The sequence below is a fragment of the Oncorhynchus clarkii genome, chromosome 12 (assembly GCF_045791955.1).
Source record: "Oncorhynchus clarkii lewisi isolate Uvic-CL-2024 chromosome 12, UVic_Ocla_1.0, whole genome shotgun sequence".
Taxonomy (NCBI): domain Eukaryota; kingdom Metazoa; phylum Chordata; class Actinopteri; order Salmoniformes; family Salmonidae; genus Oncorhynchus; species Oncorhynchus clarkii.
This window is the reverse complement of record NC_092158.1, coordinates 55,990,634-56,017,308: the sequence shown is the minus strand read 5'-3', so window position 1 is coordinate 56,017,308 and position 26,675 is coordinate 55,990,634. Positions and strand designations below refer to the sequence as shown.

Sequence of the window (26,675 nt, the reverse complement as noted above, 5' to 3'; positions counted from 1 at the left end):
AGGGTGCTTGGTCGTCTGTTGGAGCATGACCTGTACGTCAAGGCTGAGAAATGCCTGTTCTTCCAACAGTCCGTCCCCTTCCTAGGGTACTGCATTTCCACCTCAGGGGTGGAGATGGAGAGTGATAGCATTTCAGCCGTGTGTAATTGACCGACTCCCACCACGGTAAAGGAGGTGGAGCGGTTTCTAGGGATTGACTATTACTACCGGAGGTTTATCAAGGGTTTTGGTCAGGTAGCGGCTCCCAATACCTTACTGCTGAAGGGGGGACCGGTACGTTTGCAGTGGTCGGCTGAGGGCTCTGTTTACCTCAACTCCCGTGCTGGCCCATCCGAATCCCTCTTTGGCGTTCATAGTGGAGGTGGACGCGTCCGAGGCTGGGATAGGAGCCGTGCTCTCTCAGCGCTCGGGTATGCCACCAAAGCTCCGCCCCTGTGTCTTCTTCTCGATGAAGCTTGTCACAACACAACTGATTGGCTAAAATGCATTAAGAAGGAAAGAAATTCCACAAGAGCCTCCATCCATCCATCCACAGCACTGAGACGATGCCCGGCCTGGGATCCCCTCCAAAAGAGCCTGAAGTGGGGAGAAAGGGGGCACACACACAGGCCACCTGTGAGTGGGCTATTATGGCCACTTTTATGTAAGCCCACTCCGGGGCAGAGAGGGGAATTAGAGGTGGGGGGAATTAAAGTTGAAGGGAATTAAAGTATATTTGTGGGTGGTGTTATCAGGGAGATGTAAATGTTTTACAGTCAACTCTTCAACCATATCTGACCTTGTGGTACAGTCGGTCTATATGGACAATAGCCAATACCCAGGCCTGAGTGAAAACAGGATAAATACAGTAGTGACAATGGATTAGACCTGACCATATGTGACCGACCTCCTTGATTCGGTCTTATGTAGCAAAATTTGAAATTGTGTTTTTTACATTGGATAAAAGCAGAGACACAGAGCTACAAAATGGTATATCATTTGAGGAACAATGGGAAAGCAATTATTTTTCACCCCCCTTTTCTCCCCAATTTCATGGTATCCAGTTGTTAGTGGTTACTGTCTTGTCGCTACAACTCCGACACGGACTCGGGAGAGGCGAAGGTCTAGAGCCATGTGTCCTCCGAAACACAACCCAACCAAGCCGCACTGCTTCTTAACACAGCGCGCATCCAACCTGGAAGCCAGCCGCACCAATGTGTCAGAGGAAACATTGTACACCTAGCGACCTGTGCACTGCTCCCGGCCCGCCACGCCACAGAGTCACTAGTGCACGATGAGACAAGGATATCCCTGTCGGCCAAACTCTCCCTAACCCGGACGACGCTAGGCCAATTGTGCACCGCCCCATGGGCCTCCCGGTCATGGCCGGCTGCGACAGAGCCTGGGCTCGAACCCAGAGTCTCTGGTGGCACAGCTAGCACTGCACCACCCGGGAGAAAGCAATTGAGAAAATGGCCTTTGAATATTTTTGGACCTACTGGAGAGCTCTTCTTTGTCTACACCCATTCAGCATTATTCACACCCTCTCAGCATAGTCCCCACCCAAACTCTGACCTAGCCCCCCCCCCACCCAAAGTCTGACCAGCAGAGCTGGTTAGGCTGTTTTCATGTTATCCGGAGCGTTGATGACTAACTGTGCTGCTAGCAACAATTTAAATACGCTTTTTTTTGCCAATGTTTACTGACACCGGCCATATATTCAACGGGTTGTTGAGTGTTCGTATATTCATCAGTTATTCTGCGCTCTGGCACACTCAGACGAGAGTGCTTTGAAATCGGAGTAGGTGGCTTGACTGAATTTACAAACGCACCCGAAATGGTTACTTGCATAGTGGAGTCTTTTGTAGGTAGCTAGCTAAACAATGAACCATAATCCCAACTCATGACGTTACTACCCTGCATGAATCTGCGGGTACCTAACCAACCAGGTTCAATGTTAGCTAGCTAACATTAGGCTATAACTATCAATGCAATTGGCTCTGAGATACGAATAATAAGATTATACACGTAACACGTAAGATTATACACGTAGCGAGCCAGCCAGCTAACATTAGCTACAGTAGCTAACAGTACACTTATTAACTTGAAATGAAACCATTTTCTGTCAAAATTAGAAACGTGGCTAAACCAACCGGGCTCATAACTTAACATTTTTATTAATATTTACAGATGGCATACAAGTTTGTTATTAAGGCACATGAAAGTTCGAGAAGGCATTTCTGCCAAAAAAAAGCATTTTGAAGTAGTGACCAGCGACATACGCCTAGTTTCCTGAAACAGGTCACACATGCTGAGTTTACTACATGCTACTCACACAGAGAGAGCGTCAACTGAAAGAGAGGAGGGACTTGTGCTTTGTTTAATGGTTTGGTATAATTGAATTAACATAACATCAATTTTCATTATGAATTATAGCAGCAATTGACTTCTAAAGCCATAACACAGTACTTCAACACAAAATGATGCCATAATATGCCGTAACCTTTACTGCCCGTATCTCACAGAGACAATTCTGCAATCTGCACACTGCCAATTTCCAATCGATGGACCTCAACAAGGCATGGCGTTGAGACTAGATGACCCCTAACTCCAGCACCAGCACCGGTGACATAACACTACAGTTGTAGAGGATGGTCAGTGTAGCCATTTCAGTGAACTACTGCTGCAGGTGATTTTGTACATCACTGCTCAGGCCGGACTAACAGTGACAGCCCCGGGGGTTAGTGCTGATACAGCACATTCTGAAATGAAGGCTGTGTGTGTGTGTGTGTGTGTGTGTGTGTGTGTGTGTGTGTGTGTGTGTGTGTGTGTGTGTGTGTGTGTCCGTGCGAGTGTGCGTGTGTGTGTGTGTGTGTGTGTGTGTCCGTGCGAGCGTGCGTGTGTGTGTGTGTGTGTGTGTGTGTGTCCGTGCGAGCGCGCGCGTGTGTGTGTGTGTGTGTGTCCGTGCGAGCGTGCGTGTGTGTGTGTGTGTGTGTGTGTGTGTGTGTGTGTGTGTGTGTGTGTCCGTGCGAGCGTGCGTGTGTGTGTGTGCGTGTGCGTGTGTGCTCACGTGCGAAGGATAAGGTTTGACGAGAGAAGTGCAGTCAGTGGGACAAGAGACTGAGTTTCCAAAGGTTCCTTGAGGATGGAGATTTCCAGACCCTGTCACAATTTACATGCTTGTCACTACACCAGCTGGGGACCAAATCCTTTCACACAGATGTTGGCTGGAGAGATCTGACAGTTTCTTTATCAACATCCCTGACCACTTGGTCTGTCATTTCCTATGACAACATGCCAGGCTAGCAACCATGCCATACCACTCAATGCCTTGCCTTACTAATGCCAAACAAAACTATACTCAAATCCCAGGCTGCCTGTTAACTGCTATCAATGTCAGTGCGGTTAAAAAGTGCCATGTCATCACAGCATCATCACGCATGGCTGATGTGAATGAAAACATTTAATAGCAGGCTATTGGCAGCCACTGTTTTGCTTTTAACACTTTTGTAATTACTACACCAGAGAGGTTGGGCCACTGATGGAGACAGCTCTCTCTGACAAAGCAGTTTAAACAATCACATCAGATACAGTACTTACGCAAATAGTAATGTCTAAGAAATGCTGTTAACGTGGTACTTCTCAGTGTTTTCTCAATGTAAAGATCATAGGAAAAGGAGTCAGGACTCTATGAAAAAGAGCATCAACAGAGAGCCTAGCCTACACCATCTGGTTAAGCTGATTTGGTCTGTGTCCAGGCCAGCACTAGGTAGCAGCAGTGTGGCTCAAACCCTCTTGTGTGGCTGCAGTGTCACTTTGCAGCAATTCGACTATGAAGGCCTGATTCACCCAGTCTCCCCTGAACAGTTGATGCTGAGATGGGTATGTCACTTGAACTCTACTCTGTGAAGCATTTATTTGGGCTGCAATTTCTGAGGCTAGTAACTCTAATGAACTTATCCTCTGCAATGAACTTATCTTATGCGTCTTCCTTTCATGTGGCGATCCTCATGAGAGCCAGTTTAATCGTAACGCTTGATAGTTTTTGCGACTGCACTTGAAGAAACTTTCGAAGTTCTTGAAATGTTCTGTATTGACTGACCTTTATGTCTTAAAGTAATGATGGACTGTCATTTCTCTTTGCTTATTTGAGCTGTTCTTGCCATAATATGGACTTGGTCTTTTACCAAATAGGGCTATCTTCTGTATACCACCCCCACCTTGTCACAACAAAACTGATGGTCTCAAATGCAATAAGAAGGAAATAAATTCCACAAATTAACTTTTAACAAGGCACACCTGTTAATTGAAACGCAATCCAGGCGACTACCTCATTAAGCTGGTTGAGGGAATGCCAAGAGTGTGAAAAATAATTAAATATATTTTGATTTGTTTAATAGTTTTTTCAAAACTACATGAAGATAGTGATGACTGGTAGTGTGTATATATATATATATACAGTTGAAGTCGAAAGTTTAATCCCAGTAAAAATGCCCTGTCTTAGATCAGTTAGGATCACCACTTTATTTTAAGACTGTGAAATGTCAGAATTATTTATTTCAGCTTTAATTTCTTTCATCACATTCCCAGTGGGTCAGAAGTTTACATACACTTAATTAGTATTTGGTAGCATTGCCTTTAAATTGTTTAACTTGCGTCAAACATTTTGGGTAGCCTTCCACAAACTTCCCACAATAAGTTGGGTGAATTGTGTCCCATTCCTCCTGACAGAGCTGGTGTAACTAAGTCAGGTTTGTAGGCCTCCATGCTCACACACGCTTTTTCAGATCTGCCCACAAATTTCCATAGGATTGAGGTCAGGGCTTTGTGATGGCCACTCCAATACCTTGACTTTGTTGTCCTTAAGCTATTTTTCCACAACGTTGGAAGTATGCTTGGGGTCATTGTCCATTTGGAAGACCCATTTGCGACCAAGCTTTAACTTTAAGCTTTGACTGATGTCTTGAGATGTTGCTTCAATATATCCACATTTTCCTCCCTCGTGATGCCATCTATTTTGTGAAGTGCACCAGTCCCTCCTGCAGCAAAGCACCACACACAACATGATGCTGCTACCCCGTGCTTCACGGTTGGGATGGTGATCTTTGGCTTACAAGCCTCCCCCTTTTTCCTCCAACCATAACGATAGTCATTATGGCCAAACAGTTCTATTTTTGTTTAATCAGACCAGAGGACATTTCTCCAAAAAGTACGATCTTTGTCCCCATGTGCAGTTGCAAACCGTAGTTTGGCTTTTTTATGGCGGTTTTGGAGCATTGGCTTCTTCCTTGCTGAGCGACCTTCCAGGTTATGTCGATATAGGACTTGTTTTACTGTGGATATAGATAATTTTGTACCTGTTTCCTCCAGCATCTTCACAAGGTCCTTTGCTGTTGTTCTGGGATTGATTTGCACTTTTCGCACCATAGTACGTTCATCTCTAGGAGACAGAACGTGTCTCCTTCCTGAGCGGTATGACGGCTGCCTGGTCCCATGGTGTTTATACTTGCATACTATTGTTTTTACAGATGATAGTGGTACCTTCAGGCATTTGGAAATTGCTCCCAAGGATGAACCAGACTTGTGAAGGTCTACAATTTTTTTTCTGAGGTCTTGGCTGATTTCTTTTGATTTTCCCATGATGTCAATCAAAGAGGCACTGAGTTTGAAGGTATGCTTTGAAATACATCCACAGGTAAACCTCCAATTGACTCAAATGATGTCAATTAGCCTATCAGAAGCTTCTAAAGCCATGACATAATTTTCTGGAATTTCCCAAGCTGTTTAAAGGCACAGTCAACTTCATGTTTGTAAACTTCTGACCCACTGGAATTGTGATACAGTGAATTATAAGTGAAATAATCTGTCTGTAAACAATTGTTGGAAAAATGACATGTGTCATGCACAAAATATATGTCCTAACTGACTTGCTAAAACTTTAGTCTGTTTGTGGAGTGGTTGAAAAACTAGTTTTAATGACTCCATCCTAAGTGTATGTAAACTTCCAACTTCAACTGTATATACAGTGCCTTGCGAAAGTATTCGGCCCCCTTGCACTTTGCGACCTTTTGCCACATTTCAGGCTTCAAACATAAAGATATAAAACTGTATTTTTTTGTGAAGAATCAACAACAAGTGGGACACAATCATGATGTGGAACGACATTTATTGGATATTTCAAACTTTTTTAACAAATCAAAAACTGAAAAATTGGGCGTGCAAAATTATTCAGCCCCCTTAAGTTAATACTTTGTAGCGCCACCTTTTGCTGCGATTACAGCTGTAAGTCGCTTGGGGTATGTCTCTATCAGTTTTGCACATCGAGAGACTGAAATGTTTTCCCATTCCTCCTTGCAAAACAGCTCGAGCTCAGTGAGGTTGGATGGACAGCAGTTTTCAGTTCTTTCCACAGATTCTCGATTGGATTCAGGTCTGGACTTTGACTTGGCCATTCTAACACCTGGATATGTTTATTTTTGAACCATTCCATTGTAGATTTTGCTTTATGTTTTGGATCATTGTCTTGTTGGAAGACAAATCTCTGTCCCAGTCTCAGGTCTTTTGCAGACTCTATCAGGTTTTCTTTCAGAATGGTCCTGTATTTGGCTCCATCCATCTTCCCATCAATTTTAACCATCTTCCCTGTCCCTGCTGAATAAAAGCAGGCCCAAACCATGATTCTGCCACCACCATGGTTGACAGTGGGGATGGTGTGTTCAGGGTGATGAGCTGTGTTGCTTTTACGCCAAACATAACGTTTTGCATTGTTGCCAAAAAGTTCAATTTTGGTTTCATCTGACCAGAGCACCTTCTTCCACATGTTTGGTGTGTCTCCCAGGTGGCTTGTGGCAAACTTTAAACAACACTTTTTATGGATATCTTTAAGAAATGGCTTTCTTCTTGCCACTCTTCCATAAAGGCCAGATTTGTGCAATATACGACTGATTGTTGTCCTATGGACAGAGTCTCCCACCTCAGCTGTAGATCTCTGCAGTTCATCCAGAGTGAACATGGGCCTCTTGGCTGCATCTCTGATCAGTCTTCTCCTTGTATGAGCTGAAAGTTTAGAGGGACGGCCAGGTCTTGGTAGATTTGCAGTGGTCTGATACTCCTTCCATTTCAATATTATCGCTTGCACAGTGCTCCTTGGGATGTTTAAAGCTTGGGAAATCTTTTTGTATCCAAATCCGGCTTTAAACTTCTTCACAACAGTATCTCGGACCTGCCTGGTGTGTTCCTTGTTCTTCATGATGCTCTCCGCGCTTTTAACGGACCTCTGAGACTATCACAGTGCAGGTGCATTTATACGGAGACTTGATTACACACAGGTGGATTGTATTTACCATCATTAGTCATTTAGGTCAACATTGGATCATTCAGAGATCCTCACTGAACTTCTGGAGAGAGTTTGCTGCACTGAAAGTAAAGGGGCTGAATAATTTTGCACGCCCAATTTTTCAGTTTTTGATTTGTTAAAAAAGTTTGAAATATCCAATAAATGTCGTTCCACTTCATGATTGTGTCCCACTTGTTGTTGATTGTTCACAAAAAAATACAGTTTTATATCTTTATGTTTGAAGCCTGAAATGTGGCAAAAGGTCGCAAAGTTCAAGGGGGCCGAATACTTTCGCAAGGCACTGTATATATACACTACCTTTCAAAAGTTTGGGGTCACTTAGAAATGTCCTTGTCTTTAAAAGAAAAGCACATTTTTGTCCATTAAAATAACATCTAATTGAGCAGAAATACAGTGTAGACATTGTTAATGTTGTAAATGACTATTGTAGCTGGAAACGGCTGATATTTAATTGAATATCTACATAGGCGCACAGAGGCCCATTCCAATGGCATGTTGTGTTAGTTAATCCAAGTTTATAATTTTAAAAGGCTAATTGATATGAAAACCCTTTTGCAATTATGTTGTTCTGATTAAAGAAGCAATAAAACTGGCCTTCTTTGGACTAATTGAGTATCTGGAGCATCAGCATTTGTGGATTTGATTACAGGCATTGCATGTATGTGGACATCTGCCGTCGAACATCATATTCCAAAATCATGGGCATTAATATGCTGCTATAACAGCCTCCACTTTTCTGGGAAGGCTTTCCATTAGATGTTGGAACATTGCTGCCCGGACTTGCTTCCATGTAACCAGAAGAGCATTGGGCACTGATGTTGGGCGATTAGGCCTGGCTCGCAGTCGGTGTTCCAATTCCAATTAATCTCAGTCGGCTTTCCTATTCATCCCATAGGGGTTGAGGTCAGGGCACTGTGCATGCCAGTCAAGTTCTTCCACACCGATCTCAACAAATTTCTGTATGGAACTTGCTTTGTGCACAGAGCATTGTCATGCTGAAACAGGAAAGGGCCTTCCCCAAGCTGTTGCCACAAAGTTGGAAGCACAGAATAGTCGAGAATGCCATTGTATGCTGTAGCGTTAAGATTCTTCTGACATCCGCCAAAACCAGATTCATCCGTCGGACTGCCAAATGGGGAAGCATGATTCATCACTCCAGCCGACGCTTGGCATTGCGTATGGTGATCGTAGGCTTGTGTGTGGCTGCTCTGCAATGTAAACCCATTTCTTGAAGCTCCTGACGAACAGTTCTTGTGCTGACACTGCTTGAAGAGGCAGTTTGGAACTCGGTTGAGAGTGTAGCAACTGAGGACAGGCGATTTTTATGCGCTGCACATTTCAGCGCTCTGCGGTCCCATTATGTGAGCTTGTGTAGCCTACTACCTCGCAGCTGAGACGTTTTGGGGGGGGTTTCTTTTGCCAAGCTGAATTTCTATTATTTTTTCATTTGTTTTATTTTTTGCGCTACAGAAAACAAGTGATATACAACAATACAGATAGATGTGGTTGGAAGGCCAAGGGCTTATATGAAAACCACACCACAAAAAAAACAATATACAATAGAAGTACAAAAAAAGGATTGTTGAAACAGATAAGTAAACCTACTAATTATAAATATATATAAATGAATTGATCAGTAATCACATAAAAAAATATATAGTGTGTGTGTGTGAGAGTTAGGCTATATGGAGGAGATTACTGAGTAGTTTGGTTCATCAGGCTGACCCCCAGTCTTCGCTTGAAGTTATTGAGGGATGATGATTTTTGGCAATGTGAAGATAAGAATTCTAGAGTATGGTACCTCTATCTGATTGAGAATTGACTATGTGAGGTGGGGCAGTGGGGAGGGTGAAGGTTATCGCAATGTCTTGTGTTATATAGATAGATGTCAGAATTGACCTGGAAGAATCCATTGAAGGGTTTGGGTAAACTGTCAGGGAGGTATGAATATCTGTAGATGGAAAGAGCATAATTGACGGACATTAATGTCATAAATGGACAAGATATTATGTTTCTTAAACAAAGGTGCAGATGGAGACAGGTAATTAGAGGAGGTGGCTAGTCTTGCAATTGTATTTTGTATGATTTGTAATTTATGTAGGTAGGAGGCAACCCAGATAATATTACAGTAAATGAGACATGGGCCAATTAATCTATAGTATAGAGTTAGGAAGCAAGCCTGATGAACCAAACCACTAATCTTTTTGATACCAGCAGATGTCATTACCTTGCTACAGAAAAATGGAATATGACCTTTCCAGGATAACTTTTCATCAATTAGAACTCTGAGGAATCTAGTTGATGTGACTTGTTCCATTTCATTCCCACCAACTGAGATTCTGGCTTTTAAATTATTTATTTTTTTACAATATTTCTTATTCTTACTAGTGAATACAATAAAATGTGATGTTTTAATCTGGAACCATTCAGAAAATTTGACCATGCCTGAGTTGGCTTAATTTATTAGTGAATCGAAATTCTTATGCGATAAAATGAAATTGGTATCATCATCAAAAACAATCGGGAGTACGGTAGAAGACAGAGCAGCAAGGTCATTGATATAGATTAGGAATAATAAAGGTACAATTATCGAACCCTGAGGCACAGCACAGGATATCTTGGCCCCTGCATAAACATAACTATATAGCCAATTATATGCATAATCACAAAAGCCGTAAGGATGCAATTTAGAAAGTAATATTTCATGATCAACCATGTCAAACACTTTGGATACATCTAAAAATATGCCAAGAGCATATTCATTGTTGTTCAGGATTGTAAAAGACTTAATTCACAAGTTGCAATAGAGCCTTGTCTGTGGAGTAGTTTTTACAAAAAACATGTTGGTGCTCATATAGAATACAGTGTCAATTTAAATGTTTCAACATTCTCTTATACACCAATTTTTCTAGGATTTTAGAAAAACATGGTAGTACAGATATTGGGCGATACTTTATAAAAGATCTGGGATCCACAGATTTATAGAGGGGGATAACTTTGACAATTTTCTAATGTTTAGGAACAATACCAGTTTGCATTGATTTGGTGAGGATATACAGTGTGTTAGAGGCTTAGTATTCGAGGAAGACATTGATTTCCCCAAAGAGGCACCAATCTCATCATGAACTACTCCTGAAATCTTTAAGTTACCAATTACCTCCATCCATCAAGAGGATCAAACTGATACAGAGAAGGGAAATGTCCCTTAATGTAATCCAGGGGATTTCCATCAGTTTTCTCTATTTTCTTTGACAGAGAGGAACCCACATTCAATTAAATTCACATGAAATAACATGAGGATCAATATAGGTCTTATTTCCAACAATACATTTTTGTTATGTTGATTGATTTTCAAAGTTGACTTTATATTGAAAAATATATTTTGGGGGATATTCGAAGTAGGTGAGCAAATTTGTTATTTTCAGAATTCAGGGGAGAGGGATTTGTAAGAAACTTATTACACAACTTTTTAAAATTTCTTTAGACCGGTTGTAAAACCAAGGTTTCCAGAAGCCATCTGCTGCTCTTACATGTTTAACTAAGGGAAAGGGGTGGTGTAATACAGAATTGAAAGATGTGAGAAAAGTCTGGTAAGCAGACTCCACATCGGGTCAGGGGAGATGGTCTGATGGTCTTAGTGACAACCAGTGGCGACTCGCATTTTTAGCAAAATAAATACATTTTATTTGGGCTTGCCTGTTTTGCATGTTATTTTGGCATTAATACGTGTCAAATATCAGTTTGCAAACAAACAGTTTGCAAAGCCACATACAAGCACGGTCTCTTTTATGTTTTCTTGAGTAAGGCAGCTCCAGAATGCAGGTGTTTCAGCCTAGCTAAGTGCTTTCTGAGGTGGTGGGGCAAGCCAAGCCAGCAGAAAATACGGAGCGTTGCGCCTTGATTGGCTCAGTGTTCTGTCACTCATGGGGACACCACATCACCTCCAAGTCTAAGGGTAGAGCTCGAAAAGTCAAGCCCCTTGGGTGCTGCCATAGAGTTACATTAGAAGTGCCCATCCAAGGCTCATGGTCATCGGCCACAGATAAAATTACGTCAAATCACATTATATGTACAGTAACTTTGATTGGACTGATCACGTCAACATCATACTTTCAAAATCTTAGCCAGCAGTCATCATCATGAATCAAGTCGACAATCTACTGGCAAATCCTTTTTAATCCTTGTCATATGAAGAGAAGTTATAGATAAAACGTATCGGTGCTCATCGGCCATTGGACATAAACATTACACAACAAGTTGGAAATTGCAAATTCAACAATGAGTGGCTAACAAAGGAATCAGTGGCTAACTCCAAAGCAATCACTAGCCTGCTATTCAGTGGAGTGGCTGTGTGGTTCCAAGTCTAAGACTAAGGGTCTCTTTTCCAAGATAAAAATTATAAACATTTAACATTGGTCATGCTGTCAATGAAGCATGATTTGTGCCACGCTCAAAACAACTGTTAACTCATAACTGTAAAATCCAGCTTTAGTGAGTTTAAGACCTCTGGGAACTCGGGAAAAACGAGCTACGACTGGGAAAATACGCAGTGAACTTTCATCCAACTCGGTATTGTAAATCTGTTCAAGTGAGCTCAGCACAACAAGATGAGTCCAAAAATGTATTGTATGCTGCTGCATAAATTATGTAATATGCCAGTGAGATATGTATACAGTAACAAAGAAAGTAATACTAACTGTATGTTGTGTAGTAAGCTGTTAGTAGCCCATGTGCCTCACCCTAATAATCTGATCTATTTTCACCTATTAATTTCGCCTACTGTTCTGACTTGGTGGTGCACATGTAGCCTATAACCTGTTTTTGAGAAATGTAATCATTGCATATTGTAAGAGCTTTCATTGTCTGCTTTTATACCCCCTTTATTTATCCAACTGTTCTGACTTGGTGTACAGGGGGAACACTGTAATAACAGCCCATGTTCTGAATTCTGTTGCTGTATAATGTGCTGAACAAATAGTTATAATGACTATGTCCGTCCTAGCTCCCTCTAATGTCTTAATCAAAATTATGGATAGCCTCTTATCCGCTTGTCGTCCCCTTATACCATAGTTTGTACATCTCAATTGTCAGTAGAAACCACATTTGTTTAAAGCAAGCCAGCCAAATTGGCTATATATTTTTTTAAAGGCTGAATTTAACTAGGCAAGTCAGTTAAGAACAAGTTCTTATTTACAATGACATCCTCCTGGGAAGAGTAGGTAACCTGCCTTTTTCAGGGGCAGAACAACATATTTTTACCTTGTTAGTTCAGGGATTCGATCCAGCAACCTTTCGGGTACTGGCCTAACGCTCTAACCACTAGGCTACCTGCCGCACCCTGAATGAACTGTTTCGCTGCCAGACAAGGCTCCGCTGATAGCCAGGTGTATCAGTGGTATAGTGCAATTAATGTATTGTTTAGTGTTGTATCCCACTTTTCTTTTTTGCCCCAGCAAGATTTACATGCTAAAATCTTCACTGGTGACAACAGAGCTAGATATGGGGGAGGTTTTAGTGGGTGGAATATAAGGACAATCGAAGGTTTACAAAGTTGCAGCTAGAGTATGCAAATATTATGGTACAGCTATATGGACACTAAAAAATCATGGTGCTTTTTAATGGTATGTTTACAAACATTTGTTTTGGTAAGTATAATTGAAACTTTATTATGGTAAGTGGGGAAACAAGTATAGCCAGTTACAATTGAAATGGCTTAGCAGATCATTTAAAAAATATATATTTTTCCCTGGCTAAGATAATATAATATCTATTGTTTCCAAGAAACTCACTCTACAAATATAGATAAGATTGGGTGGAAAAAGGACTTGGAGGAGAAATATATTTTGTCATGGGCAAAGAAACTCAAAAGGGGTGATTATACTAATTACTAAAACATTTGATCCGATTGTGCAAACTGTGCAAACAGATCCTCAATGAAGATGGATTCTTTAAAATATGCTATTGGACCAAAAACCGATCTGGCTAATTAATCTATATGGGCCAAATAATGATGATCCACACTTCTTCGAATATACAATGGGGAAAACAAATATTTGATACACTGCCGATTTTGCAGGTTTTCCTACTTACAAAGCATGTAGAGGTCTGTAATTGTATCATAGGTACACTTCAACTGTGAGAGACGGAATCTAAAACAAAAATCCAGAAAATCACATTGTATGATTTTTAAGTAATTAATTTGCATTTTATTGCATGACATACAGTGGGGCAAAAAAAGTATTTGGTCAGCCACCAATTGTGCAAGTTCTCCCTCTTAAAAAGATGAGGCCTGTAATTTTCATCATAGGTACACTTCAACTATGACAGACAAAATTAGAAGAAAAATCCAGAAAAACACATTGTAGGATTTTTTATGAATTTATTTGCAAATTATGGTGGAAAATAAGTATTTGGTCAATAACAAAAGTTTATCTCAATACTTTGTTATATACCCTTTGTTGGCAATGACAGAGGTCAAACGCTTTCTGTAAGTCTTCACAAGGTTTTCACACACTGTTGCTGGTATTTTGGCCCATTCCTCCATGCAGATCTCCTCTAGAGCAGTGATGTTTTGGGGCTGTTGCTGGGCAACACAGACTTTCAACTCCCTCCAAAGATTTTCTATGGGGTTGAGATTTGGAGAATGGCTAGGCCACTCCAGGACCTTGAAATGCTTCTTACGAAGCCACTCCTTCGTTGTCCAGGCGGTGTGTTTAGGATCATTGTCATGCTGAAAGACCCAGCCACGTTTCATCTTCAATGCCCTTGCTGATGGAAGGAGGTTTTCACTCAAAATCTCACAATACATGGCCCCATTCATTCTTTCCTTTACACGGATCGGTCGTCCTGGTGCCCTTGCAGAAAAACAGCCCCAAAGCATGATGTTTCCACCCCCATGCTTCACAGTAGGTATGGTGTTCTTTCGATGCAACTCAGCATTCTTTGTCCTCCAAACACGGCGAGTTGAGTTTTTACCAAAAAGTTATATTTTGGTGTCTACTGACCAAATTACATTCTCCCAATCTTCTTCTGGATCATCCAAATGCTCTCTAGCAAACTTCAGACGGGCCTGGACATGTACTGGCTTAAGCAGGGGGACACGTCTGGCACTGCAGGATTTGAGTCCCTGGCGGCGTAGTGTGTTACTGATGGTAGGCTTTGTTACTTTGGTCCCAGCTCTCTGCAGGTCATTCACTAGGTCCCCCCGTGTGGTTCTGGGAGTTTTGCTCACTGTTCTTGTGATCATTTTGACCCCACGGGGTGAGATCTTGCGTGGAGCCCCAGATCGAGGGAGATTATCAGTGGTCTTGTATGTTTTCCATTTCCTAATAATTGTTCCCACAGTTGATTTCTTCAAACCAAGCTGCTTACCTACTGCAGATTCAGTCTTCCCAGCCTGGTGCAGGTCTACAATTTTGTTTCTGGTGTCCTTTGACAGCTCTTTGGTCTTGGCCATAGTGGAGTTTGGAGTGTGACTGTTTGAGGTTGTGGACAGGTGTCTTTTATACAGATAACAAGGTCAAACAGGTGCCATTAACACAGGTAACGAGTGGAGGACAGAGGAGCCTCTTAAAGAAGAAGTTACAGGTCTGTGAGAGCCAGAAATCTTGCTTGTTTGTAGGTGACCAAATGCTTATTTTCCACCATAATTTGCAAATAAATTCATTAAAAATCCTACAATGTGATTTTCTGGATTTTTTTTCTTATTTTGTCTGTCATAGTTGAAGTGTACCTATGATGAAAATTACAGGCCTCTCTCATATTTGTAAGTGGGAGAACTTGCACAATTGGTGGCTGACTAAATACTTTTTTGCCCCACTGTAAGTATTTGATCACCTACCAACCAGTAAGAATTCCGGCTCTCAAAGACCTGTTAGTTTTTCTTTAAGAAGCCCTCCTGTTCTCCACTCATTACCTGTATTAACTGCACCTGTTTGAACTCGTTACCTGTATAAAAGACACCTGTCCACACACTCAATCAAACAGACTCCAACCTCTCCACAATGGCCAAGACCAGAGAGCTGTGTAAGGACATTAGGGATAAAATTATAGACCTGCACAAGGCTGGGATGGGCTACATGACAATAGGCAAGCAGCTTGGTGAGAAGGCAACAACTGTTGGCGCAATTATTAGAAAATGGAAGAAGTTGAAGATGACGGTCAATCACCCTCGGTCTGGGGCTCCTTGCAAGATCTCACCTTGTGGGGCATCAATGATCATGAGGAAGGTGAGGGATCAGCCCAGAACTACATGGCAGGACCTGGTCAATGACCTGAAGAGAGCAGGGACCACAGTCTCAAAGAAAACCGTTAGTAACACACTACGCCGTCATGGATTAAAATCCTGCAGCGCACGCAAGGTCCCCCTGCTCAAGCCAGCGCATGTCCAGGCCCGTCTGAAGTTTGCCAATGACCATCTGGATGATCCAGAGGAGGAATGGGAGAATGTCATGTGGTCTGAATGGACAAAAATAGAGCTTTTTGGTCTAAACTCCACTCGCCGTGTTTGGAGGAAGAAGGATGAGTACAACCCCAAGAACACCATCCCAACCGTGAAGCATGTAGGTGGAAACATCAATCTTTGGGGATGCTTTTCTGCAAAAGGGACAGGACGACTGCACCATATTGAGGGGAGGATGGATGGGCCATGTATCGCGAGATCTTGGCCAACAACCTCCTTCCCTCAGTAAGAGCATTGAAGATGGGTCTTCCAGCATGACAATGACCCGAAACACACAGCCAGGGCAACTAAGGAGTGGCTCCGTAAGAAGCATCTCAAGGTCCTGGAGTGGCCTAGCCAGTCTCTAGACCTGAACCTAATAGCAACTCTTTGGAGGGAGCTGAAAGTCCGTATTGCCCAGCGACAGCCCCGAAACCTGAAGGATCTGGAGAAGGTCTGTATGGAGGAGTGGGCCAAAATCCCTGCTGTAGTGTGTGCAAACCTGGTCAAGAACTACAGGAAATGTATGCTCTCTGTAATTGCTAACAGGTTTCTGTACCAAATATTAAGTTCTGCTTTTCCGATGTATCAAATACTTATGTCATGCAATAAAATGCTAATTAATTACTTAAAAATCATACAATGTGATTTTATGGATTGTTGTTTTAGATTCCGTCTCTCACAGTTGAAGTGTACCTATTATAAAAATTACAGACCTCTACATGCTTTGTAAGTAGGGAAACCTGCAAAATCGGCAGTGTATCAAATACTTGTTCTCCCCACTGTATATATAATGATCTATTGAGCTCACAAGCAACAAATGATTAGTTTAGTATGGTGGGAGATTATAATACAGTTTTAAGTACCTCAATGGATCGTAAAGGAAATAACACTAAACTATCACCCTCAAGCACTTAAGGAGATCACGAATATCATGGATACATTAGAACTAGTGGATAAATGGAGGCTGAAAACCCCTGAACTAGTGAGATATACTGTACATGAAGGAGGCTTAATCAAACTAGCCATCTTGATTACTTCCTAATCAAAGCCTATTGGATGACAATTTTTAGTTAACCCCTTGAAGTTCTTGTTGGATCTAATTGCTAGCATTTCACTGACCATAATGAATAGGTATGGAGACAACGGACAGCCTTGTTTTACTCCTCTTAAAAGCTCAATACTTTCTTGCAATAGTAGTAATGAAATCAGACCTTCTTGTTGAGTACCTGAAAGTCTGCCGTTTTTATATGAGTTATAAAAACATGCTAATAATGGATCTCTGAGTACATCAAAAATGTCTGAAATACATCTACTGGTATACCATCAATTATGATTTTTTTTTGTCTTAGTTAGAAATCCAGGGGATAAAAACAAAAGTGGCAATGTATGCCGATGACTGATGTTTTATTTAAGTCCGCAATCTGGATACCTGCAGAGTCCCACTGAAGATCTTGATCATTTCTGTAGCCTCTCTGGACTTAAACCTAATTATGACAAGTGTACCATATTACGTTTTGGATCGCTAAATACACAGTGTTTACACTTCCTTGTAGTTTACCAATAAAATTGGCAGATGGTGAAGTAGACATACATGGTATTCACATCTGAAAAAACATACCACAATCAATTTCAATATAAAGTTTGCAAAAATAGATAAGATTCCGCAACCATGGAGAGGTAAATACTTGTTTATGAAAAATCACATTGATTAACTCCTATCACAGTTTACTTACTTACTAATGGCACTGCCTACTCCAAACGACTCGTTTTTTAAATCATATGAGTTATTTGGAACGCTAAGCCAGACAAAATGAAAGGTACCTATTTATTCATTATTACACACACCTGTCACCATCGTTACACGCACCAGCGCCTCAGACTTCATCACCTTCCTGATTACCTTCCCTATATCTGCCACTCCATTTGGTTCCCTCCCCAGGCATTATTGTTTCTGATCATGTCTGTGCGCTACCCGTGTTTATTATATTATTCTATGTTCAATTATTTATTAAATACACTCCCTGAACTTGCTTCCCGACTCCCAGCATACATGTTACAATTATTAAGAAAGACTCATCATTTGTTGCAAATTTCATTTTTGACTTTATACATATTACAAATTCTAATTTCTAACTAATTGATCATGAAAAGGTATCGCCCTTTCTTAAACAAGCCATACAAAGCTGTTACAATTTCAGTTTTATCCTCCAGAAAAGATAGAACAAATATTACAACAAATAGTATGGTTAAACTCAAATATAGTGATGAATAAAAAAAAATATTCTTAATATTTATTAATGGTATTACGGATAGAAACAGTGGAGTTATGTCACACATGCAGCTATCGAAAATGTATGTGAACGTAAGCTCAATCAAAACTTACAACCAACTTATTGCAGCATTAGCACAAAAAATGGAGGAGGCAAGTGTAAAAGGGAGAAGGTAGGGAACTTGTTTGCCTGCCATATATTAAAGATACAAATAGGCTGAAAGGAAATGGCAAAAATAGAAAAAATATACCAGTTTCATTTGAGGACAAAAATATTGACAGCTACGCCATACAGGTTGCAAAATAAATGGGAAGAGAATTTCAATGTACTGATTCCATGGCACATGGTTTATGACCTGGCACAAAAAACAACACTTGATTCAACACTTTGAATTTTTCAATTTAAATTATTATACTAAATTATTGCCAGCAACATAATGCTACATATACAGTGCCTTGCGAAAGTATTCGGCCCCCATGAACTTTACGACCTTTTGGCACATTTCAGGCTTCAAACATAAAGATATAAAACTGTATTTTTTTGTGAAGAATCAACAACAAGTGGGACACAATCATGAAGTGGAACGACATTTATTGGATATTTCAAACTTTTTTAACAAATCAAAAACTGAAAAATTGGGCGTGCAAAATTATTCAGCCCCCTTAAGTTAATACTTTGTAGCGCCACCTTTTGCTGCGATTACAGCTGTAAGTCGCTTGGGGTATGTCTCTATCAGTTTTGCACATCGAGGGACTGACATTTTTTCCCATTCCTCCTTGCAAAACAGCTCGAGCTCAGTGAGGTTGGATGGACAGCAGTTTTCAGTTCTTTCCACAGATTCTCGATTGGATTCAGGTCTGGACTTTGACTTGGCCATTCTAACACCTGGATATGTTTATTTTTGAACCATTCCATTGTAGATTTTGCTTTATGTTTTGGATCATTGTCTTGTTGGAAGACAAATCTCCGTCCCAGTCTCAGGTCTTTTGCAGACTCCATCAGGTTTTCTTCCAGAATGGTCCTGTATTTGGCTCCATCCATCTTCCCATCAATTTGAACCATCTTCCCTGTCCCTGCTGAAGAAAAGCAGGCCCAAACCATGATGCTGCCACCACCATGTTTGACAGTGGGGATGGTGTGTTCAGCTGTGTTGCTTTTACGCCAAACATAACGTTTTGCATTGTTGCCAAAAAGTTCAATTTTGGTTTCATCTGACCAGAGCACCTTCTTCCACATGTTTGGTGTATCTCCCAGGTGTCTTGTGGCAAACTTTAAACAACACTTTTTATGGATATCTTTAAGAAATGGCTTTCTTCTTGCCACTCTTCCATAAAGGCCAGATTTGTGCAATATACGACTGATTGTTGTCCTATGGACAGAGTCTCCCACCTCGACTGTAGATCTCTGCAGTTCATCCAGAGTGATCATGGGCCTCTTGGCTGCATCTCTGATCAGTCTTCTCCTTGTATGAGCTGAAAGTTTAGAGGGACGGCCAGGTCTTGGTAGATTTGCAGTGGTCTGATACACCTTCCATTTCAATATTATCGCTTGCATAGTGCTCCTTGGGATGTTTAAAGCTTGGGAAATCTTTTTGTATCCAAATCCGGCTTTAAACTTCTTCACAACAGTATCTCGGACCTGCCTGGTGTGTTCCTTGTTCTTCATGATGCTCTCTGCGCTTTTAACGGACCTCTGAGACTATCACAGTGCAGGTGCACTGACTTGATTACACACAGGTGGATTGTATTTTTCATCATTAGTCATTTAGGTCAACATTGGATCATTCAGAGATCCTCACTGAACTTCTGGAGAGAGTTTGCTGCACTGAAAGTAAAGGGGCTGAATAATTTTGCACGCCCAATTCTTCAGTTTTTGATTTGTTAAAAAAGTTTGAAATATCCAATAAATGTCATTCCACTTCATGATTGTGTTCCACTTGTTGTTGATTCTTCACAAAAAAATACAGTTTTATATCTTTATGTTTGAAGCCTGAAATGTGGCAAAAGGTCGCAAAGTTCAAGGGGGCCGAATACTTTCGCAAGGCACTGTATATGGGGCATACAACAATCTAAGTAAGCTCTGTAGATTTTTCTGCAAAGAGACAAAATCACTAGATAATTTATTCTGGTATTGCCCCTATGTAGCTTGTTTCTGGTCACAGGTTCAAGAATGCTTTAAAAATCACAACATGCCCTGCAAATTAACCTTACAAATAGCAGTGTTGAGCGATCTGGAAAGCCATTGTCAGTCAATAAATAATATAATAATACTCGTAGGAAAAGTTTTCATCTTTAGCTCACAATCTGTGGAGACTATACGATTAGAAAGGTTCAAAATACCCTTCCGTTCAAAAGATTGGAGTCACTTAGAAATGTCCTTGTTTTTCATGAAAAAATACATGAAATGAGTTGCAAAATGAATAGGAAATATAGTCAAGATGATAAGTAATCATTTTATAAGTAATGATTTTTTTATTTAAATAATAATTGTGTCCTTCAAACTTTGCTTTCGTCAAAGAATCCTCCATTTGCAGAAATGACAGCCCTGCAGACCTTTGGCATTCTAGTTGTCAATTGGTTGAGGTAATCTGAAGAGATTTCACCCCATGGTTCCTGAAACACCTCCCAAAAGTTGGATTGGCTTGATGGGCACTTCTTACGAACCATACGTTCGAGCTGCTCCCACAACAGCTCATTTGGGTTGAGATCCGGTGACTGTGCTGGCCACTCCATTATAGACAGAATACCAGCTGACTGCTTCCTCCCTAAATAGTTATTGTGTAGTTTGGAGCTGTGCTTTGGGTCATTGTCCTGTTGTAGGAGAAAATTGGCTCCAATTAAGCGTCGTCCACAGGGTATGGCATGGTGTTGCAAAATGGAGTGATAGCCTTTCTTCTTCAAGATCCCTTTTACCCTGCACAAATCTCCCACTTTACCACCAGCAAAGCACCCACAGACCATCACATTGCACCATGCTTGACAGATGGCATCAAGCACTCCTCCAGCATCTTTCATCTTTTCTGCGTCTCACGAATGTTCTTCTTTGTAATCCGAACACCTCAAACTTAGATTTGTCTGTCCATAACACTTTTTTCCAATCTTCCTCTGTCCAGTGTCTGTGTTATTTTACCTATCTTAATCTTTTCTTTTAATTGGCCAGTCTGAGATATGTCTTTTTCTTTGCAACTCTGCCTAAAAGGCCAGCATCCCGGATTCGCCTCTTCACTGTTGACGTTGAGACTGGTGTTTTGCAGGTACTATTTAATGAAGCTGCCAATTGAGGACTTGTGGGGCGTCTGTTTCTCAAACTAGACACTCTAATGTACTTGTCCTCTTGCTCAGTTGTGCACCGGGGCTTCCCACTCCTCTTTCTATTCTGGTTAGAATCAGTTTGCACTGTTCTATGAAGGGAGTAGTACACAGCGTTGTACAAGATCTTCAGTTTCTTGGCAATTTCTCACATGGAATAGCCTTAATTTCTCAGAACGAGAACAGACTGACAAGTTTCAGAAGAAAGTGATTTGTTTCTGGCCGTTTTGAGCCCGTAATCGAGTCCACAAATGCTGATGCTCCAGATACTCAACTAGTCTAAAGAAGGCCAGTTTTATTGCTTCTTTAATCTGAACAACAGTTTTCAGCTGTGCTAACATTATTGCAAAAGTGTTTTCTAATGATCAATAAGCCTTTTAAAATGATAAACTTGGATTAGCTAACACAACATGCCATTGGAACACAGGAGTGATGGTTGCTGATAATGGGCCTCTGTACGCCTATGTAGATATTCCACTAAAAATCAGTTGTTTCCAGCTACAATAGTCATTTACAACATTAACAATGTCTACACTGTATTTCTGATCATTTAGATGTTATTTTAATGGACAAAAAAATTGCTTTTCTTTCAAAAACAAGGAAATGTCTAAGTGGCCCCAAACCTTTGAACGGTAGTGTATATGTAAAACTTCCCAGCACAATTGAAAAATATATGACACACAAACCAAACAACCAGCTGATCATACTTCAGGGATGTGATGTTGCCTTTTATCTTCAATTAATCGTGGCAGTAGTTCCTTTCTTTTGAGGCGTAACTTTTCAGAGAAGTCTTCATTGATGAATATGTTGGTTCCCTTCAGGCACTTGGCTCTCCTGAGAATCTCCTCCTTGTCTTTGAACCTGAGCAGTTTCACCATTATAGATTTGGGCTGTCCATCGGGGAAGAAAGTGATATTCCTGTGCACCCTCTCCTCTCCATCTCAATGATTTTAGGGTCCAGTATGAGTTGATCTGCCAGGAGTTTCTTGGCCTTGACTTCTGTGTCATGCCAAGTTTCAGTCTTTACGTCCTCAATTCCATTGATTAAAATGTTATTGTGCCTAAATTGGTTTTCAAGGTAGTCTCCTTTTGGAAGAGTGTTTGTCAAGTGTTGCTTGGAAAATTGCGAAATCCTCAGACATGGTTTTGAATGGAGTCTGGCAGGTGACATTCGTACCCTTTAACTCCTCCATCTCCGACTGCATAAATTCCAAACTGTGTTTAAATCCCATTACATCCTTATACAGCTCATCAACCCTTTTGTTGGTATAATCCATAAAGATTTGTAGGAAGGACTTAAAGTTATTTTCCTGAAGATCTATTTGATCTTTATAAAACTATTTTTGTTCATTGAGTATTTCATGGAGTGTACAGTAGTGCTTGGTATGTGGTCCTCTTCCGCATTGAGCTTTGCAGCATTTTTCTGTCTAGTATTTGCCATGCTACATGCTTGTTGTGAGCTAAAACGAGTTTGCAAACAAAACCCAAACCCCGTCTCCTGAAAACAAGCTCCGCCAGTGAAATGGCAAACACACACAAGCAACACACACTTGATCACACATGTACCAGTACGATAAACAGCGAAAACACCAGTCAAATATTCTTGGCAGAGACAGCGGTAGGAGCATTCGCTTACCCACAGAACAAGCAGCACCCTTCTTCAGCCTTCTGAGGTTGAAGAAACGATTGGCAAACTTAGTGTGTAGACTATTACAATATAGAAGCTTCGGAAATTAGCTTCAAAGTGAAGCTAATTGAAGCTGGAGACTCTTACCTCCCTCACTAGCTTTAAGCACCAGCTGCCAGAGCAGCTCACAGATCACCACGCCTATACATAGCTCATCTGTAAACAGCCCATCCAATCTACCTCATCCCCATACTGTATTTATTTATTTATCTTGCTCCTTTGCACCCCAGTATCTCAACTTGCACATTCATCTTCTGCACATCCTACCATTCCAGTGTTTAATTGCTATATTGTAATTACTTTGCCATCATGGCCTATTTATTGCCTTACCTCTCTTATCCTACCTCATTTGCACATGCTGTATATATATTTTCTACTGTATTATTGACTGTATGTTTGTTTATTCCATGTGTAACTCTGTGTTGTTGTATGTGTCGAACTGCTTTGCTTTATCTTGGCCAGGTCGCAGTTGCAAATGAGAACTTATTCTCAACTAGCCTACCTGGTTAAATAAAGGTAAAATTTAAAAATAAAAAGTGTTATTATGTCAATTTGGAACTAGGCTATTAATTTAATACTATAAATGACTTTGCAGTAATGAATAATGAATAATTAATCATTTGAACCAATATTACGCAGATAGATGAGCAAATTAACCCTGATATGTATCAAATTCCATTTGAAAACAGTTTAGATGTAAATTGTAAAATATTATTGTATGCGGTGAGTCTCAGATATGGTTTTGCATATGGGAAATTGAAGATATTCTCCTGTTATTTAATATGGTGTTTAACTGTTCTATTTGCTATTTTAGTTGTACCAGTTATCAACATATTGTTGTGACGACCCTCCCACTCTGTCTGCCGAATTCTTTCTCTTTGCTCTTGTTTTCCTTAACAGGATGTCGGTGGGCGGAGCCGGGAGGGTCGTCAGTGAAATGGGACACACCAGGATAAATGCACCTCTTCCCCATTCATTGAGAAGACTCTCTCCATGCAGACACAGATTTTGGTTGTGGCATTTTTGTGGCGGTTTTTGGTTGTTTGCGGTTGTTTGTGTTGGCACCTTTCAACACCCCTCATTATCACATTTATGCACGCAACCACTCACTTACACTACTGATTACTGACTACACACACCATTGTTAATTATATTTAGTTTACTTTAGTTAAATAAATATATTTTGTTATTCCCTATCTCCACGTTGGCGCCTTATTTGTTACGTGCTTTGAGCCGGTGCGTGACATTGTTCAATGTTTAATAAAATAATGCCCAGTGGTTATTCTGGGATTTTAGCCAATACGCTTTTTTTTTTTTTTTGCTGTGGTATCGTTTCTGTATCGAGTATTCGTTTTGGTGTTTAGTATCGTTTCGGTATCATGATACTAAACCTGTTATCGGTATCAAAGTAAAACATTCTGGTATCGTAATAACACTAAACAAACGTATTTTAATGCTTGCAGAGTTTGAATCGGAGATTCCTGGGCCTTAGAGACATCTCTAACACACAGATAGTGGGGCAGGTTACACCTTGCCCCACCCCACCCACCCCGTGGTCCAGCACACAGCAGCACTTTGAGACAATACAACCTGAGTATTATTATGTGAAATATTGAAATAAACAATTATGTGTATGCATGTGTGTTAGATAGGGGGGGGTTATGTTGTAGTAGACTGTGAGGGTCAAGCATGTGAGGGTCATTTAGAATGTGTGCAGGTGTTTTTGTAATGAGCATTACCAATACAATAAAATTACATACCACTACCCCTCACTAGGCTATAGCACAACTGAGCCCTATACAGTAGTAGTAAGGCATTAATTACTGCAAAAGCAGTCAACTAAATAGAGGGAGGTTTAGCAAGTTAAGTTTCCTTGACCAGAATAACGGTTCAAAACCTCTCTCACCTTGTTTACAAAGGTGTAACAAACAGTATTACACAGTGTAACAATAAGTGGTAGGTTACTTACCATTTTTGTTCATGGCGGAGCTGGCATTCGAAAAGTGATATCCCCAAACTATTATTAGGTTACTGTATAACTACAGTTGTCATATGCACCATTTCCTGCTGTGTAGAAGGTGGAAGATACAACTAAGAATGTCCTTTCAAATTCAACCGTAGAGGAAACAAACCACTTTAGAGCAAGGCTGAATGAAATGTGTCATTTGTCTCAGCTTAGGGCAGCTCCAAACTCCTCAGCCTCTGCTCAGCTCTGTCCTGTCCAGAGTGTCTGTCCTCGCTGCAGGGTGAATAATAAACCTGTGAAACCTGATTGGAACGACGGGGTGTGTTGAGAAGCAGATTACAACAGAGCTCTGGTAAAGACTGTTAATTGGTTGAGGATTTCACTAAATCCGGATTGAAATTGCTGTGCAGAAGGCTACTACAGAGCTGCTCTGTCTTGTTTCATCCTTTCCGCATCCTTTCTTCCGGGGAATACTGTAGAGCTGCTGCGCTTTTGAGGGTAGCCTACTTGAACATCGTTGGTGTCAACGCGCTTCGGTAAAGAGGAGATGCTTTTGCGGTGAGAGAGCTCGACTGGACCTGAGCGCGGTGGCGGTGTGAGCAGCAGTGACATGGCACTCGAGCGCCGAACAGTGTTCACACATGTTTTTTACTCAACAACTCACTCTGAGAGGAACATGGGGCAGGCTCGGTTTCATTGGCAGTCGGCCTACACGTGAGTGAGCACATGACATAGAAACAACGGAATTAGTCCGTATTAAAACAATTGTAAATGTTTTCGTTTTCTATTCTCAGAGCCAGTTAATACATAGGCTAATGTAGCCTAGATTTAGCCGTAGGATACATACAGGTTTCAACTCCTAGCCATCTTTGTGACTAAAAACAGAAGTATAAAGGTAGTTTGTTGTAAAACGTCTTCTCTTTTTAATTTTAGTCATAAATGTGACTACTGAACTACACGATTTTGGAAATGTACATTAGTCTGACAATTTTATTATTTTCATTATTTCAAGAATCATGTGCACGACTTGGGCTTTGCTTATGACTGGAAGGATTATAACCAACACAGCCTAATCATAGCCTAGTCATTGCAAATGATTGAATCCCCTGATTTATGAGATGTCATTGTGCTCTGTTATGCATTTACTGACATGGTAATGGTAATTTAGATACCTGCGCATCAATGCCCACAAACTCCGGACAGTGTTCTGTTGCAAAGCCACATATCGACACCAACAGTAACAGAAAATAAGTGAGTGTCATAGGCAAATTCCAAATCAATCCACTCTCATTAATTGATCTCCCTATTAATAATGTTAAAGGGAAATCACTCTCATCTTTCAACTTGAAGATGAGTGCGCAGTACCTTCAATGTAGAGGACACACTGAATCATGACCGTTTTACATCCAGAGGGGGTCAGTGTTGATCAAGATGAAACTCTAATACTGGACTGGAGTGTACAAGACTGCATCACAATTCTCCAACCTTTGCCCAAAGTGTGCCCTTGCACACTTCCCATCATAGATTTACCAATGGTGAAAACTCCCTCCAGGCACTGCTTACACCAATGCAATGTTTTTAAATCTATGACTGGCAGTGTGCAAGTGCACACTTTAGGAGAAGGGTGGATAATTAGGATGCTACCTATCACTGTCTGCTGTACGG

The 26,675-nt window shown here is 40.9% G+C and overlaps 1 protein-coding gene across 1 annotated transcript in view; it reads right to left on the bottom strand.

Annotated features, from left to right (window-relative positions):
• Window positions 1–25,539, bottom strand: part of LOC139420835 (actin-binding LIM protein 3-like) — a 130,269-nt gene extending 104,730 nt beyond the window's left edge. The window contains exon 1 of the mRNA XM_071171176.1: window positions 25,014–25,539. Coding sequence (XP_071027277.1) covers window positions 25,014–25,026 — 13 coding nt within the window. The 5' untranslated portion in view covers window positions 25,027–25,539. The remainder of the gene's footprint in view (window positions 1–25,013) is intronic.
• Between the last annotated feature and the right edge of the window lie 1,136 nt (window positions 25,540–26,675).